This window comes from Epargyreus clarus, unplaced genomic scaffold, assembly GCF_041222505.1.
Source record: "Epargyreus clarus isolate Ecla_fem2 unplaced genomic scaffold, WU_Ecla_fem_2.2 ptg000014l, whole genome shotgun sequence".
NCBI lineage: Eukaryota > Metazoa > Arthropoda > Insecta > Lepidoptera > Hesperiidae > Epargyreus > Epargyreus clarus.
The window spans coordinates 5,137,061-5,155,180 of NW_027332222.1; the positions used below are offsets into that span (position 1 = coordinate 5,137,061).

At 38.4% G+C, this 18,120-nt stretch overlaps 2 protein-coding genes across 4 annotated transcripts; one reads left to right on the forward strand and one right to left on the reverse strand.

Moving 5' to 3' along the window:
* Positions 1–3,876: 3,876 nt before the first annotated feature.
* Positions 3,877–5,845, forward strand: LOC140747263 (HIG1 domain family member 1C). The gene is made up of 3 exons (XM_073079581.1): positions 3,877–4,009; positions 4,712–4,822; positions 5,028–5,845. The coding sequence occupies exons 2-3, from the start codon at positions 4,729–4,731 to the stop codon at positions 5,216–5,218; spliced, it is 285 nt and encodes a 94-aa protein (XP_072935682.1). The 5' UTR covers positions 3,877–4,009; positions 4,712–4,728; the 3' UTR covers positions 5,219–5,845.
* A 68-nt stretch (positions 5,846–5,913) lies between these two features.
* Positions 5,914–15,322, reverse strand: ana1 (anastral spindle 1). 3 transcript variants are annotated; one of them, XM_073079580.1, is made up of 12 exons: positions 15,089–15,322; positions 14,772–14,982; positions 14,023–14,146; positions 12,980–13,536; positions 12,035–12,384; positions 11,711–11,824; positions 10,892–11,543; positions 10,630–10,657; positions 10,483–10,557; positions 10,307–10,410; positions 10,191–10,233; positions 5,914–9,955 (listed from the first exon to the last, which is right to left on the reverse strand). In XM_073079580.1, the coding sequence occupies exons 1-12, from the start codon at positions 15,155–15,157 to the stop codon at positions 6,055–6,057; spliced, it is 6,228 nt and encodes a 2,075-aa protein (XP_072935681.1). In that variant the 5' UTR covers positions 15,158–15,322; the 3' UTR covers positions 5,914–6,054. The 3 variants fall into 3 exon arrangements, with proteins under 3 accessions (XP_072935681.1, XP_072935679.1, XP_072935680.1); XM_073079578.1 differs by having other exon boundaries at positions 12,725–13,536; XM_073079579.1 differs by lacking the exon at positions 10,483–10,557 and having other exon boundaries at positions 12,725–13,536.
* Between the last annotated feature and the right edge of the window lie 2,798 nt (positions 15,323–18,120).

An 18,120-nucleotide genomic window follows, 5' to 3' on the forward strand; every position in this document is an offset into this window, starting at 1 on the left:
CCATATCTGGCGTAGGCCGTAAACAACATGTACTTACATAATAATACTCTATGGCCGTAAACTTCTAACCACTACAAAGGTTTGGCTTGATCAAAAGGTATGCTACATCCGCTAGCAAACCTACACAAAACAAGTCAAACGCTCTATCTACAAGTTTGTATTTGTGACAGTGAGGTAAGCAGGCGAATACAGCATTTCGTTCATATTATTTTGTAATAGGTTACTATACTCTTTGTTTTGTACCCTATGTCGCTGTCGCAATTATGAACCCTCGAAATATATTTTTTATAAGATACTATTGATAACCGCACCGTACCATATGTCGATATAATGTGTGTGTGTACATTCGGATTATTTTTATTTTTTATTGAGAAACCCAGTAAAGCAGACACTAAAATTTCGTACTTGTAATAAGAAAAATATCCATTAAAATCATGATAAAGCACGGCTGGTTTACTTTTAAAGTAAAAATTCATGCTTTTCGGTTAAAGAACCGGTGTCGCAGACAAAAGGTAGTCAGATTGTCGTTTATTGTCAATTTGTCACATTCTTCTATTCACTTCATTCACATGCATTCTTCATTCATTCACGGCCGCCGCGTCAGCCCGCACCACGCCCCGTCCGTGCCCATCCCCCAGCCCAGGCTGTTGTCGTGGAGGGCACTAGCCGACAGGGACCGCAGAGGCGGCCAAGGGTCGAGGTAACAGAACCGTGCCACTCCCAGACTCCTACCCCCGCTGCGCGGCCCTTTCGGGCCCTCGGGCTGGACACGCCCGCAGATGTGTTCATCACAGCCGCACAGGCAATCTGCGAGGCAGTGGCCCAGCACCCGGACCTTGTTACGGCCGTGCGTAGGATCGTGTCCGACCTCCTTGGAATCCAGTGCGGCGTCTCTCAGGGTGCTGTACTGGAATCCAGGGGGGATTAAATCCCACCTGAGCGCGCTGCGACGTCTCGCACATGAGCAGGACATACATGTCGTGCTCCTGGGCGAGACCAAGCTGCGGCCAGGCCTCGACCTGAAGTTGCCCAACTACCACGTGTATCGGCGAGACGAGACCACACCAGAGGGGCTCCCCTACAGGGGCACCGCGGTGGCGGTCCGTCACGACGTAGTACACGAGGAGTTGTCACTACCGCCCTTTAAGTTTACGCGCTCTATAGGGGTCGCACTTAAAGTGGCGGAAGGAGAGCTGCGTCTCTACGCGGCATATCGCCCGCCAGGTCCCCAATTTGACCCGCAGGACATCCATAACATCTTGGACGGTGGTGCTCCGACCTTGGTGGCTGGTGACCTCAACGCAAAACATCTGGCGTGGGGTTCTAGAGTCATCAGCCCCGCGGGTCGGAAGCTGTACCTAGACGCCGAGGCCAAAGGGTATGAGGTACAGGGGCCCGAGGCTCCCACCCATATCCCCTCGGTTGAGTCCCACCGTCCCGATGTCCTGGACATAGTATTTCACAAGAACCTCCCGTGTCCAGTCCACGTGGAGGTGTTGTATGACCTAGACACACAACACCTGCCCATCTTGGTCACCCTTGGTGTAGGGGCGGCGTGTGTAGAGCCCCCCAGAGCCCGCAGTAAGACGGACTGGGAGAAATTTAAGAACCTTTTACCATTTGTTAAATTCAGCGGCCCTCTCTCCTCACCCGAGGGAATCGAGGCCGCCACCGAGGTATTACAAACCTCTATACAGAATGCCCTGGCGGCCTCGACCACCCAGATCCCTGTGGAGGCGGGTCGCTACTCAACACCTCTCCCAGCTCGTCTGAGCGAGGCTCTCGCTAAAAAGCGTAGACTGCGTGAGCTCTGGGCGCGCACCCGATGCCCCCGGGTCAAGCGTGACCTCAATGCGTTGGCCGAGCGGCTGTCTGTTGAGATGGCGGAGCTGCGAGGTGCCGCCTGGGAGATGAGGATCGACCAGGCGAGCGAGACGCAGACGTCACTTCACCATTTGAACAGACAGCTAACTCGAGCTAAGGTCCCCGTCACCCCCCTCCTAGATGGCGAGGGGCGGCGGGTCCACGCAGCAAAGGACCGCGCGGAGGTGCTTGCGGAGTACATGCAAGTGCAATTCTCACCGCACCCACCCGCACCGTACGTCTCCGCGCACCATGAGCAGGTAGAGGGTAGAGTAAGGGATTTCCTTAGGGGTCCGACTCCGGCACTCGAAGGGATTGAGTTTATCTCTCCCACAGAGGTAAGGAAGGCGGCCTCACGTCTATCCAGACGTAAGGCTCCAGGCCACGATGGGATCCCTAACATGGCGCTTGGTATGCTGTCCCGAGGGGCCCTGGTCGCTCTGACCCGGGTCTACAACGGCATCCTTCGCACCAGCCATTTCCCGACCATCTGGAAACTAGGGAAGGTAATCGTCCTCCCGAAACCGGGGAAAGACCGCCGTCTCCTGGGTAGCTACCGCCCCATAACCCTGCTGTCAACCACAGCCAAGCTGTTTGAGAGGCTGGCGCTGAAACGACTGCACCCGTTCCTTAATATAAGGGACGAACAGTTCGGATTCCGCGCTGGCCACTCTACAACGCTACAGCTCACGCGGGTTATCCATCATTTGGCATCCGAGCTTAATTACGGCCGTCACACCGTCGGCGTCTTTCTTGATATAGAGAAGGCGTTCGACCGTGTATGGCACAGTGGGCTCGTGTGCAAAATGATGGATACACCTGCCCCGGCGGGGCTGACACGGTTGATAGCATCGTTTCTAAGTGAGCGGCAGTTCTATATTTCGGTCGAGGACGTCGCCTCAGACCCTAGGCCCATATGTGCGGGGGTGCCGCAGGGAAGCTGCCTCTCGCCGTGGCTCTACTCGCTATACACCAACGACGTTCCCACCCTTCGCGGTCACCTGGAGGAGTGGGAACGGGACGTTATGCTCGCGTTGTTCGCGGACGACAGTGCGTACTTCGCGTCATCCCGCCGAGCTGAACTAGCTGCCGCCAAGATGCAGCGCCTGCTCGACCTATTACCTATGTGGCTGGATAAGTGGCGCATGGCTGTCAATGTCGGTAAGACAGTCGCAATACTATTCAGCCGCAAGCGTATTATGCCGTCGCCGCTACGTCTCCGGGGAACGGAGGTAGCTTGGCAGACCCATGTTAAATACCTAGGATGTAGCATCGATCGCTCGTTGCGTATGACCCCGCAGGTGGAGCACTCGATCCACCAGGCCCGAGTGGCCCGAGCGATGCTCCGACCGGTGCTTACATCCAGGTTACCGGTACGAACGAAACTAGGTATCTACAAGACCTACATTCGTTCCCGACTCACCTACGCGGCGCCGGCATGGTACGCGTTGGTCTCTAGGTCGAACCGGCAGCGTCTCCAGGCGCAGCAGAACCTGGCCTTGCGAGTGATCGTGGGGGCTGGTCGCTACGTCAGGAACGACGTGTTGGAGCGCGACCTTAAAATGCAGTCTGTGGAGGAGTTTGTGGTCCGCCTCGCTCGCTCGATGTACGAGCGAGCTGAGGCCGGACCACACTCCCACCTAAAGGGGTTCGCGCCTCTTCACGATCGACCACCTGAGGGGCGGCCGCTTCCGCGGGAGCTCCCAGGGTTGGTTCCTCCCTCCGACCATCAGGAGGGGGACTGCCAGCTTGGTAATTTGACCGAGTCCCGTACCCCCCGCGAAACAGCGGGGTTGGTATAATTTTAATGTTGTCTCATTATATTATCATATTATTAATAATATTATATTATTATGAAAGAATATTAAAAAATCCGGGGGGTATTCACCCCTTGAGAATTTGCCCGGGCAAAGAGGGTACCCTCGAGACCCGAATAATCCCTACCCACCCCCATATTGCAAACGCAGACGCGGCATATGAGAGACCGGTGGGTATGAAGTCCCGTCTTGCTTGCATGCATTCTTGTCATTTCTGACAGTGTCATATAAGTCGCGCATTGGCAAAAGGACATAAAATGGAATTGTGATGCAATGTTAAGAAAAACCTGAAAATTACATAATTAATAGTTTCCTAAATTGGCCACTCAGTAAGTGTAAAATTGCATAACATAACAATGCTTTTCTTAAATATACATACTCGATTCTTAATAAGAACTGAAGAAATCATTTGATGTAATTTGCATGCAATGTTTTTAGATATTTTAGACCTAAGAGCTATATAATTAACTTATAAATTCAGTTATAAAGAATTACTTTATTAACTACGCCCTTATTTCATGATTTGGACTAGAATACCGTAATTATTAACGGATTTTCACGTGTCTTATGATTTTTCTTTGACCTTGTCCTTGAACATCACACTTCAAAAAATATTCCTCGCAGTTGGCATTGAGTAAGAAGAGAATATTACTCTGTAAGAAGATAAGTTGGCTATGCTATTATGTGAATAATAATAGTATTACTCTTTGGTAGAAGCTACAGTCATGCTATGACACAGTTGGAAAATTTTATATTAATATTATTATAGTATATGTTACATTTTCCTCATAACACTAATGTGTCAGTTTTGTCTTGTGAAAAGTTATGAAAGTGTGAGTGTGTTTATATGTGTGATATGTTCAGAATACATTATTTTTCTACACAATGGGTACTTGTCTTTGCTATTGTACCCGTTGTATAAAACTTCATGATTGTACCAGCTGGAATTTATAATGCACAAACAATTTTCAAAGATTAATATTTCAGTGTGAGTGTAATTTAGCAACTTAATTGTCTAAGTCTTCTTCCAGGGTCCTTCAATCTCACCATGTCGCAGTCTAACCCCATCTTTGAGTACAAAACTGAGTCCCAGACAGACAAGCTTGCAAGAAAGTCTAAGGACTCGCCTTTTATGATAATTGGTAAGTTGTAAAATAGCAATATAATAGCAAATAATAATTTCAAAAGTTCAATAAATTATCACATGCTTGTGTAACAGTTCCTATATCATAAATCATAATATGTAATTCATGTAAATTTGACAGACTTGAATAATGTATCTAATTTTAGGATTAGGTTGAAAAATATAAAAACATATTTATTTAATAAATCTATTTTCATTTACAGGTATTTTGGGGCTGATAGGAGTCTGCGGCTTTGGTGCTTATAAATTCAAAACAAGAGGTGAAATGAGTACCAGTGTGTTCCTGATGCAGCTTAGGGTTGCAGCGCAGGGAACAGTGGTCTCTGCACTCACAATCGGTCTAGCGTATCAGTTAGCATCCAAATATATGTTCAAAGATGAAAAAAAGGAATAATGTTACATTATTCCAACTACAGCCCAGATACTTAACTTATTTCTTAATCAGATAAAGTTTTACAATTGTTGCATGAAAAGACCAGACTAAACTTCCAACCACAGTTATGTAATACTTCATTAGATAATCTACAAGCCAAGCTTTTTAGCTATTTTTATTTGTTTGGTTTTCTGATAAGTTAGTAAAATGGGCAACTAGCAAAATTTGTATGTTGTGTGTAGCATCAATGTCATTAGGAAAATTATAATTTGTACAGTATTGTAAATAGAGAATCTCTCAAACTTACTGACAGTTGCAAAATCTCAAAATTTATTTATAGACCACTCATTTACAGACACCGTTCGAATTCCATTATGCATATTTTTAAGTTATTTTTAGTGGGGTTTAAGAATTGTGTTCTGTGATCTTAGCATTATGTATTGGTTATGTCACCAACTATGTATGTAAATATACATTTGGAAATCTCGAATCTTTAATATACACACCAATTTTAACCTAATGGGTCATCAATTCAAATGTGTCTGAGGCATAAAATGAATATTATTTTGTGATACAGTGTGTTATGAATATTATATAATTATAAGTAAATGAATGAATTATTTATTAAAATTGCTAACATTAAATTAACTACTCTTTTTTTATTTCCCTTTTCTTGTCCATTAAGAAGTATATCACATAGAGAAATGAAAACAAAATTGATATTAAAAAGCTTACATTGATTTATTCCAAATGTACATTGTCCTAAAATTTACAACACCGAATTAATTCTGCTAAGTTACAATAATAAAATAATTCATATAATAATATTCATCATAAATAACAAAACATAAAAAATATCAATCACTTTTACTGCGATCAGACAGCTCCTTTCTCGTTTTAAGACTATAATTTGGAATGGTTAGGTCGTCCTTGTCGGATGTGGGATGATTCTTAATGGAATTGGAAGTTCCTTTAACAGATGACAAGTCGTCGGCATTGCTGAATAATCCATTAGATGTATTAGAGCTAGAAGTCGAGTGATATGTCATCGATTTAAAAATTTGGACGGGAGTCGATGTACGCGCTCTGTTATTGCCACCTAGACCACTATCTACGGATTTTTCATTTACGTCAGGTTTGAGAGACGAGTGTTTTATTTCTTCAGGCATTTTAGTTTCGCACAACGATACAAAGTCATCCTCTGTTGCATTTCTATTAGATTTATTTGAAAACGTTATCTTTTTCGCGAGTTCATTAGCTAAAAATTCTTTCACAGTCATAGAGTTTGTCAAAGATGTTTGTTGCAAAGCGTTCCTTGCAGTCTCGCTCACGGTTTCACTTTCATGTGGCTTCAAAACTTCCTCTTTATTTGAATTATTCAGTAAAGACATAATAGATTCTTTAGATAATTCTGGAACATCTTGATAATTAAAACTTTTGATTTTGAAGTGAGGCATACTAGAACTAGATGTATTCGAGGATGAAGACAGCGCAAGTCTCTCCTTAGTTTTCTTCAGTGTAGAAGAAGCCCATCCCATGCCGAGTCTCTGGAATGCATGTTCTAAATCAGGATTTGATGAAATACTTAAGGATTCGGACGTTTCTGTGATATTCTCTTTATTCTTAATTATCACGCCGGATTTCTTTTTGTCCTTACGCGCTCTCGATAATGCTAGCAAAGACAATGTAGACTCAGAAGAAACGGTCGTTGAATTTACGTTTGACGTTGTTTCAAATTTAAAAGGTTCACTGATTAAGTTTCTTTTCATAAGCTCAGCCATGACATCAGGAAGACTTGCCTCGGAATGAAGAGAGCTAAGCTCATCATTCACGTGGTCATCTTTTGAGATTCCATTACGGCTACATGCATCATCTGTTTCTACTATATTGTATTGTTTAGCATATTCCTGCAAAGTAATAAATGGCTTCAGCATTATATCATTGAACTGTTTCAAATCCATCATTTTAATTTTAGAATCGTCTGATGAATCCGTAGATTGAGTTTTGTACATCCCTTTAGGGATATTAAATTTGTTAAGCTTCGTAAGCTTAGGGTCTATCTTTCTATTTTCAGTGTCAGGCTCGTCACGTGTGTCATCTTTTTTACTAAACTGATTATCATCACCGCCTTCAATATTTGTAATGTCATGTTCATTATCAAGTCGAGTCGTATGATTTTTAAGTTTTAAACTCATTGGTGAATCAACCTCGACTACCGTTGACAATTCATGTGGAACGACGAAGCCTTCAGGTACATTTTTCAAATTCATTCTTGTTAGAGCAGGCGGTGGTTTCCCTCTATTTTTGACGCATGGATGTCCCACCATAATATCCACATCGCTCTTATCGCTTCCCGTCGAAAAAGATACGGGAGATGGAGTTTTAAATGTCTCAGGTTTGGGGATGTCTGTCAAAATTGGGACATAAGTTGACGAAGTATTGGTATCGTCATTTTTAGGTTCTTTCGGACTCGTTGGCAGAGATGATAAAGCTTCTGTTAAGGTCTGGATTTCAACTGAAGGATTAAATGTATGAACTCGATTATTTGCTTGAATATTTTTGTCGGACTTTTGATCTGTGTCTGAAGTGGAATCGGAAGTAGAAATTTGACTATAAGCTAATGATTTGTTTCTCCTAACTTCCTCTAGGACCTTAGCAAGATTAGACAAGCGTTGGGTACATTTTTCAGTTAAATCTGCTATTTTCTCCATGTTTTGAAGTTTATCTTCCGCCAATTTCATTAATTCTACTTCGCTATCAACATGATTAGTTTGGGTTGAAATACTAATGGGTGGTGTAGATAACTTTCTGCGATTCCTTGTAACATTTGATGATTCTGATTCTGATGATTGATTTGTAGAAGTGATTCTATGAGACTGATAAGGGTAATCACCTCGTCGCAACCTCTCTTCAACCTGATAATTGCCAGTTTTTGTTTTTGTTGCTGCGAGAGATGTATTTATTATATCAACACGACTTTTTGGCGGTTTTATGGGATTTCTTTCAGAATTAGAGCTGTTGTTTGAAAATTCTTGATTATGTCTCATTTGTCTTGGACTAGGATAATTTTTACATCGGGAATTCGTCCCATCAATGCTTGAATCTCCCCGAACATTTTTTTCTTTTCTTGAATATACTGATAACGGCGATGTAGTGATTAATGTGCTTTGACCTGACTGACGTCTATTTTCTCTAGCTTTAATGAATTGTTTTGAAATATTAAGTGACTTTACTTTATGTACAGGTCGTTTTCTATTGTACTTATATAATGGTTTTACGTTCCTGTCGGTCTGACTTTCTGCGTTTTTCACATTACATTTTGAATTCGTTTTTCGTACTTCAACATTCTTAAGTATCTGTTCTTTCACACTATTCTTGATTTGTTCTAGTGATATTTTGTTACACATTGTAAGCTTGTTCTTAGTGAAATTGCTCGGTACGTCAATAATCGAACTACCAGGCGTAGTAACACCACTACATTCTTGATTTACTATTTCTATCGCCTTTAAACCTTCCTTGTTAAGAGCTAACAATTTTTTAACATAATTTTCTATTATAGGATTCAAATTCACTTTGCCTAGATTATGGTTTATTTTGCTTTTCTTATTGGATAAAGTAGAATAATTACTCCCAGCATATTTCCCTTTATTTTCACTAGAACTCCTTTTAAATTTTTGTTTACTGCAAATTTTACTATCGGAACGGTTTTTGCATTTATGAGGTTTAACTTTTTTGCGTCCATTCTCATTAGCTACATATTTATTGCAATGTTGATCAGTGTTAGCATTGTCAGTAGTAATATCAGTACTTCTAGAAGTATTTGGAGGGGTATCAGCGTTCACCTTGATGTGCTTTTTACATTTACCACATCTACACGCTTTACACTCCTTGTTTCTCAGATGTTGTAAATTTAAGTCACTCGAAGCCGGTTCGTATGTGTCATCATAAATTTCTGAGGTTCCTTTTCTTAAATATCTTGGTAATACTAAATCTGGTGGACTCATATACGTTGTTGACGTGGATGAACTGAGATGCATAAAAACAGGCCTATGAATTGGAGAACTGTGCGTAGTTTGTGTATAAATGGAAGTAGCCGGTCTTGGTGTCGGGTCCATCTTCGGCGCGTCGGCTGGAATTGCAAAGGAATCTCGGAAACTTGTGCATGCAGCTTTGTCACACGTCTTAGGAGGTTCTTCTGGAGATTTTTCCTTGGAACTGTTATTCGCCTCCAATTGTGTTACAGAATTATTATCTTGACTTGGTGCGGGTTGTTGTGTTTGTGTTGTGGGTATTATTGATTTAGGATTTTCTTTAGGTGGTCTGTCATCTTTCTGCTTATTATCTTCGTTATATGTGTTGGGAGAATTTAATTCTGTATTAGATGTTTGAACCATAGTTGGCTGTTGAATAAATTCATTTTTTTCTTTATTTTTATCTGACAAAGTACTCGCAGTCTCAGTTTTGTCTTTATCGTCAGATTGACTCCTAGCGTTCTTTTCTGCTTCTTTCTTTCTTAATTTTATAACAACTTCATAGGCATCGTCCTTTAGAAAGCCAGACGCTCCTACATAAAATTTACCCGCGTCTTGTCCCCCTTCGTTTACAAATTTAATATAACCGCCATCAGGCTGAACATTGATAGCTTTATCATTCAAAGCAGTTTTGAATGAAGAACTGGATGTAGCAGCTGAAGGATGATTAGTGTGTTGATGTGCAGCAGTACTTGTACATTTGCAATTTTCACATGATTTGGAAGACCTAAAATAAAAATAATATTGTACTTTTTTACTATGAATGAAAATCGTAGAAGAGTGATATGAATTGAACATCTTAGGTCTGGATTAAAGCCAAGAATAGCTCTAATTCTTCATTACATGTGTTATTATCGTTTATAGTCATAATAATAAAATATAAAAGAAAAACTACAAATTCCCACTGATTGATATGAGATAATGATTTGAAATTTTTAAATTAATTATGATATTATATTTACCTATTTACTGTAGTGTCACCAAATTCTTTTGCAGCACCAGCACCTAGACAAATAAAGACAGTGTTAAAAAATAAAAAAAAAAATTAAAACATCTTACAAATAGTAAAAATAATTACCAGTGTCTTGTGGAATTTTCTCTTTACTGGGGGTTTTGATGTTATGCTGGTTACATCTACCCTCTTGCTGGTCATCTGAGAAGTACATTGAAGTAACATTGTCCCTACAAAGAGAACACAAATTAATCTTAAGTCATAGGATGGAATGATAAGCAATGTTTGACCTCTGTATTTACCACCACGGTTTGCGTTCCGATGAAGGTTGCCACATATCCACATTAGTATAACAGCTCAATATATTGTAAGAAAATCTGAAGGAAGATAGGATAGGATTAATAGGAAGGAAGGCATTAAATATTAATGTATCTCTACTGATAACTCACCCATTCGCACTCACGCTCTTATACACTCCTGAAAAGAAAGGGTTTAGTGAGATTCAAGTCTATAGTAAAAAACTAGTGAATATTATAAAAACAAAAAATCCTTTAAAATCAAGCCGCCCACAATTAAGACGAATCCAAGGACTCCATAAAACCATTTGGGCTGTATGGCATGCCAAATAATGGACATACATACCCTTGAAACATTTCTTCACAGACAGATAAAAAACATTTTTGCTCATCAACAGATAAAGTAAGTTCTTACCTTCTTGTAATTGGGTAAATGAAACAGTATTCGGATTTCTGTTATCTCTAATATCATTTTTAGTAAAATGACGTGCGTCTTGATGGCTTACTTCACTATTATTTTCAGGACCAATGTTATGTTTTTCCCTTTCATTCATTTTAGCCTTGTTCATAGAATTATTTTTAGATTTATGCTTTTTACTCTTTTTAGATTCCATTACTTTGTAAATAATTATTCTTTCGGCATCGTCTATTTTATCTTTATCTGCTTTGTGGCCTACATTATCTAGTTTTACTTGCAAGTTCTCTACAGAACTTGTATCAGTTTCATATGAGGATTCCATGGAATCATTGTTATTTTCTTGTATGATAACAGTTTCCACAACTCTCTTATGTGATTCATTGTTGACGTCTTTAGTAGGCGGTGTGTGTTTATGACGCGATCTGTATTCGTGATAAGTGTCAACAGAACTGAATTTAACTGTGTTTCCGGGCTTGTCTTTCAATGTGTTAGGTATAGTGTGAATAGCCAGGCTACCATCACTTTCAGGTACTGGCATCCAAGAGTACTGGAAATCTCTGTTAACTACATTGTTATCTATATCAATCCTAACAGGCGATTTAGACTTGCTCCTGTTGTGATCCTGTATTATCGTTCGACATTTTGCATGCTAGAAACCAAAAGACACGTTTTTAATTGATGGATCCACTCTATTTCTTTTCTATGTAGTACATTAATTTTTTGATATTTTTTAATAAATTCTATGATATCTCTCTCTGATAAAAAGTACTTACAAATTTCTAATTTAAGAATTTAATAATGGCCATCTTTACATACCTTACAATGGTGTTTGCTACACTCCCTTTCTATTTTTTGATATTCGTGTTGCAGCCTATGTTGACGTTTTTCCCTCATTTCTTGCTGCCGGTCTCCATCCATATACGCTGTTCTCTAAAATGAAATTTATATTTTATATAACTATATGAACCTCATATCATATTTACTACGATTTTCATAATTATACTAAATTTCTAATCGTAACTTAATCATCCAAAGCAAAAGATCTTACAAGTCATTGGTCTGTTTAGGTAAATATTATAACTAAAAAGCTGAAAGGAGTATAATAAGGTATAATAATAAAAATGTTTGTGTAATACATACAGTTGCCCTAGTAGATCTTTCTTTTGGTAAGGAGTTAAGAAATGTTAGAGTATCCCTGTATTCTTTATCAACATTTTGCTTCGTCACAGCTATTCTATTCCTCGCCTCCTCTAACACTTTGCGTTGCGTTTTATCATCATTCCCAAGCACTGAGGCTTCTTTCAGAGCTTGTGAGTAAGCATCTTCATCAACACTTTGATCACGAACAACTAATTTCTGAATATTGCGAGGCAAATCTCTTGTGTCTCTAGTGTTATGGTCATACATTGTCACTGTGTTTTTCTTGTTAAGTGCGCTATCTGGATCCATAGATTTGGCAGATCTTGCCATATTGTTTGATCTACCTGAAACTAAATATCAATATTTTATTAATAATTGAATGTTTAAAAAAAAAAAGAAATATGAAAAAATGAATTACAAGTGCGATTGTTATTGCTTGTTGTGATAATATACGTTATTACTATAATTATATACTTTAAAATATATTATGACGTGTGGACCACCCCGATGGTAACATGACTAAGCATTCAACAAATGATTTATGAAAACAATGTATTGTTACCACAAAAATGTAACCATGATCAATATACAAAACGAGACATAAAAGGATTATAACTTCCAGTAATGAGAAATGGTTTATGATGTATGACTGCTAAATAAAGCCACTATAGGCAATGTAAATCTTGTCACCTGGACTTTTATGCCTGTGCTGGCATTTACGAGTAAATGTACAGGGATTTGACTTGTCAAAACTCAAGGACATATCTTGTAATTGTGATCTGAATGCTGAAATCTTATTTAAGGAAACATTATTTGGTTTATAAGTGTATCGAGGAAGAGATTCTTTTTTGTGGGAACAAAATTCACAATTCTTTTCAGCTCTCCAACTGGGTGCTGGTATAACTTGCTCGTCAAGAACATGACAAATATGAGGAAATACACTACCATCAGTTCTGGAAGCCCTCGTTCTCAATAATGTTTGTTTTATACTCTGTAGGTCGTCTGTACTTTTTTTCTGAAGCAATGTTGTATTTGGTTCTCTTAGTCGCAATCCTCTGTTCTGCAGATACTCAGAGACTAATGTCAATGACGGTTTTATGAGTACTTGGTCATCTGGGATGCTGGTGACCCCACCACGCAAACTGGATGGCATTTCATCACTTAACGCAAACAAGTTGAGTCTTTTGCTTTTATCGGATTTTTCAGCATCATTCCCAGAGTTTTTCAGGCTATCGTCTTTAGGTATTGATAGTGCAGGTATATTAGGCTCCCATTCATATGGTATTTCTTCAAATTCCCACTGAGTACCCATATCAGTCCTTGTGACTAAGTCAGACTTGTCCTTATGCGTTTGTTCTGTATTTTCATTGACCTCACTTGCTTTTTCACTTGCATTGATGTTTTTGTCTTGTGCTTCATTAATATTTTTACTGGAAGATGACTTTGTCAAATTGTTTACAACAATCTGTGACTTCTCCCGACTGAGTTCATTGGCGGCTTCTCTGGAAATGAGAATATTCACAAATATTTATCTATTTTGTTGTAGTATTGGTGCTATTATTTAAAAAAAAATATTGTATACATATGGAATATCAATACCAAAATTATAATTTATCCAAACCAATCATGGGGTACATATTATGATTAATTTGGTTACAACAAATTGATGAGGTATCAGATATCATTTCTTTCCTATTTAAATTAAACAAAAAATAGATAAAAGATTCTTAGCTTATCTACAGATTTAAATAAAAAAATACATTTATGAAATAAAGAATTCTAGATATTATAAAAGCAATAAAGAACTGTTTAAAAGTCACTCGTACAATTTAGATGAATTCAATGACACATCATCATATTAAAGTCTAATAATAAGGCCATTTGGCCTGTAGAAGAATGTAAAAAATAAGTCATTAGTATATACACTTGAAAAACATAACCCTGCACAGTTGGCTGATAATAAGTATTTCATGTATTATTTTTTATACCTTGCTTGTAATTTTCTATCTAGTAACTTCTTTTGTTCATCTAATTTTTCTTGTTTTTTCTTTCTTAATTCAGCGGCGGCCTCTTTCCCACGTAATTTTGACAAATCTTTCTTTTCAGGAATGTCTAGAACAGACAATACAAGCAGTGTTTAAGTAATAACCTTATAACTAACATTCTATCCCATTTCAATTGCAAACCTCTTGTACAGTTCACTAAATGTTGCTTGGTCCAGTATACCTTACAACCATTGAAAAATAAGTGTTAACACACAATTAAACACAAATAATCAGAAACCCACCCAAATAATTGGTATCACTTTCTACACTCAAAGCCCAGCACTAAGATTTTCCCTATCCCAAAACAAGAAAACTTATCATTTAGTTATCTGTTCAATGTCTATCAAATCCTGAACTTTCTTTTCTATCGGATTAAAGCTCTGTTACCATGGTCATTGTTATTTGAGAACAATGAAATTTATATACTCAACCTTCTTTTTACAAATATGTTTTTTAAATGTTTTGTAACAATGCTGGGAGTAGCTATTATATATAAAATAAAACAAATCAAGCAATACAATAGGTCTTAATCAGTACAATAGTATTCAATGAATATCATGTATGAACAGTTTTAGTCTGTCTATTACAACAAAGGAAAAATTTTGGCAACAAAAACCCCTATCTTTGTATACTAATTTGACCTTGACTTATAAACCTTTAACCAAAAAAATTTTAAGGTACATATAAGTTACCTGTTTGGTTTACTTCAGAGGCATTTTTGTGACCAGCCCCGATGTTCTGTAGTCCTTTTGAATAGAGTTGCTCCAAGCGGTTCACTAGCTTCTCTTGCCGCTGAAGATATTCCTTTTCTTTGTTTGAATCTACATGTGTTACATGCCGCAACTGTTCAACCTTGGCGCGCTGTCTAATTTTCTTTGCTATGTCTTTCGATTGTTCCCTAACCTAAATAAATAACAACAGAAAGTATAATTGACTAACTTTAATTATATCCTTACGTATTTTAGATTTACTTAAAACTAAAAAGCTTCGATTTCAATAAAATTCAAACCTGCTGAAGTCTCAACTTTCGACGACGAAGAAATTCGTTTGTTTTCAATGTGTCAGCTTGAGAAGTCATTTTAACATTCAACTAAAGTAAAGAAGGCAAAGTTTGAATATACCCAATTAAATAAACCAATGCTGGTATGTTTAAATTCATTCTAAATTAAAACTATTTTACTTTTAGATATTTGACAACAAACAGTACAATTTCAAACTAACGTCGAAACGTCAACTGCAACGTATTTCCTTTCTGTAAAAACCATAGATATATTATCCTACTGACGTAGGATATAACTTAATAACTATTGACATTGACATTTGACATCTTATAACAAAACATATTATATTATTTTCCAGTATTAAGCGGACTAAAGGGGGAGGGGAGGCCCGCCCCACACCTGCGGCCCTGGGCCCCCCCAAACTCAGTTGCTATCCTTCCGAACCAAAAATCAGTTGGTTGAAATGTTCATATAGATGCAACCTCTGTATATGTAATGAGTCATCAGCTAAAAATAGCACGTCAGGATATATGTCAGCGAAAAAAATCAATAAAACCATCTCTGAGATACGTATATGTCGGTGAAAAATGTCTATAACACAGGGGTTTTCATTATTAGACTGGGGTCGTCCATTCAATTTTCCGCCCCAGGCTTCCATTAAATTTTTCGCCTCAGGCGTTTCCGCTTTCCGATCGGCGCACAATACATATCGTTTGACATATTTCTGAAGTCGACGAACGACGTCGTTCGTCGTTCCCTGACTGAGCCCCTGAGGACCACCTTTAAAATATTTTATTGCAACAAAAAAATCATCAAAATCGAATCATAAACGACGAAGTTATCCGCGAAGAAACATAAAAAAATATATATACGGACGAATTGAGAAACCTCCTCCTTTTTGGATGTCGGTTAAAAAGCATGGTAAAAACCTAATCTATGGTAAAAACTAATAATTTCCTGGCTCCCCCATAGATAAGCATAGATATCTCACTACCTTGTAATTGAAGGAAGCCATTAAATTGCTTAAACGGCTGACAAATGTGTCAGCCATTTCATGGCAGTCATGGTGTAATTTACGCGGAACAATGCCGACATGTGCATTTAAGTGGTGCAAAAACACGAAATTGAAGAAAAAGTGCGTGGAAATATCGTTTCATTTTCATTCGTAAATGATGATAATAGTTTTAAACACGAAAATAGGTGACAATGGAAATTTGAATTGTCAAATTTTCTCCACGATAGCATTTTCTTGTTAAGAGTAATCTTTACTAATCTATGGTCAGGAGCAAAGAATTATAGTAGGCAGTAGCCATATAGGAATTATTAGGAATAGCCATATACTAATGTAGTGTCAGGACTCAGGAGTGAGAAATCAGGAGTAAAATTAAAAATAAATGTTTTTCAGATGCCAGCTTTATCATGTACCTACAACCTACTTAAATTTTATACTATACAGCTATATTTCTTGAGTGTATCACAATAAAAGAAACATTTAGTTGAAGATGATATATTTTCATAAATATTTTATAACAACATAGATTAGTAAAGATACTTCGCCGCCTTGAAATTGAATGAAGCCACAAACGGCTTATTTTAGTAAGTTCTTTTTTTGAATTTTTGACAAATAAAAACATTTTTAGAGAAAATTTACGAATAAATAACTAATACTGCGTAATTTACGTAATAAATAAATAATTATTTCAAATATTTTAGGGACATTTTAGCACGGAGACGTGGCAAAACTTTTTTACGCAACTATTTCAATTCTCAAAACTGGGTACATTTTCTTGTTAGGAGTGAGTAATCTTTACTAATCTATGTATAACAAAGACAATTATGACAATTGGCTTCCCGCCAAAAGTCTATCTCTCCCGCCACTCCGCATCTCACCTCAAGCACGCAACCCACTAGCGGTCGTTGAAGTTTTTTCCGTCAACGAAACGTCAACGTTGATTTCCGTTGATCAACTAGTTAATTTCGTCAACGAGTTAACGTGCTACTAATTTCAAGTTGCATCAACAATAAACGGTTTTTAACTATGCTGCAACGATCAACGCGTCTCTACTGACGTGCGGTAAATGTTATTTTAGAAAAAAAATTGACGTAGTGTATATTTTAATATCAAGAATTTATATAAATATAAATTCTCGATATTTATAATAAATAATTATTAGATATATTCTCTTAATTGGAGTTTAAATTATGTTATTATACCGACAAAATTAAGATATATGCTCGTCTGCAACTCATATATTATAAAAAATATATATTTTTAACATTTTACTTTTAACGTAAGTTTAATTCTAAACAAAATAAAATTTACGTTGAAAATAACGAAACGTTCCGTTCTACGTCGTTGACGTAGTTAACTAGTTAATTTCTATTGAGTTAACGTTGATTCGTTGAAAGTGAATCAACGGTTGATTTAACTAGTTCGTTGATTCAACGACCACCGCTACAACCCACCACACCACAGATTAAAAGTCACTACAATAGATTATGAGAGGCTTGGCTTGTTACTTGTTACAATAGTCCAACATCATTTAATAAAGATTCAACTGCATCTTGTCCAAGGCCTAAATGTAACAGTTTAGCTTTTAGTAAGCTTAAATCTAGCACACCGTTATCGTGATGAAGGAGATTGATACTGAGCAAGGGAGGATGTTCCGTTTCACCAGAAATACCAGTATCGCCTGTACCTCCGGTACCGCCAGTTCCGCCTGTACCGCCTGTACCCCCAGTACCGCCTGTACCCCCAGTACCGCCTGTACCCCCAGTACCGCCTGTACCACCTGAACCGCCTGTACCCCCTCCGTTGCCTCCACCCGTACCGCCAGGGCATACACAAGGCTTGGTACCAACGCCTTGAGTAGTGGCGTAAACCAGCGCATTAACTAATTGCATAATTATTTCTTCAGCATTGCTGATACCGGATTTAGAACCTTCTTTTTCTTCAAGAGCTCGTATGATTGTCAGCAGTGTGGTCAGGTCATCCACGGAAGTGGCACACGGTTGACAGTTGTTGCCGCAAGCTGACGGA

Excerpts from the sequence above, each read along its gene's own strand:
- LOC140747263 (XM_073079581.1), top strand. The coding sequence starts at position 4,729 with ATGTCGCAGTCTAACCCCATCTTTGAGTACAAAACTGAGTCCCAGACA. Across the intron at positions 4,823-5,027 it reads CTCGCCTTTTATGATAATTG|GTATTTTGGGGCTGATAGGA; the intron begins GTAAGTTGTAAA and ends TTTCATTTACAG.
- ana1 (XM_073079578.1), bottom strand. The coding sequence starts at position 15,157 with ATGACTTCTCAAGCTGACACATTGAAAACAAACGAATTTCTTCGTCGT. Across the intron at positions 14,983-15,088 it reads GAAAGTTGAGACTTCAGCAG|GTTAGGGAACAATCGAAAGA; the intron begins GTTTGAATTTTA and ends TTATTTATTTAG. Across the intron at positions 9,956-10,190 it reads GGTGACACTACAGTAAATAG|GTCTTCCAAATCATGTGAAA; the intron begins GTAAATATAATA and ends TTTTTATTTTAG.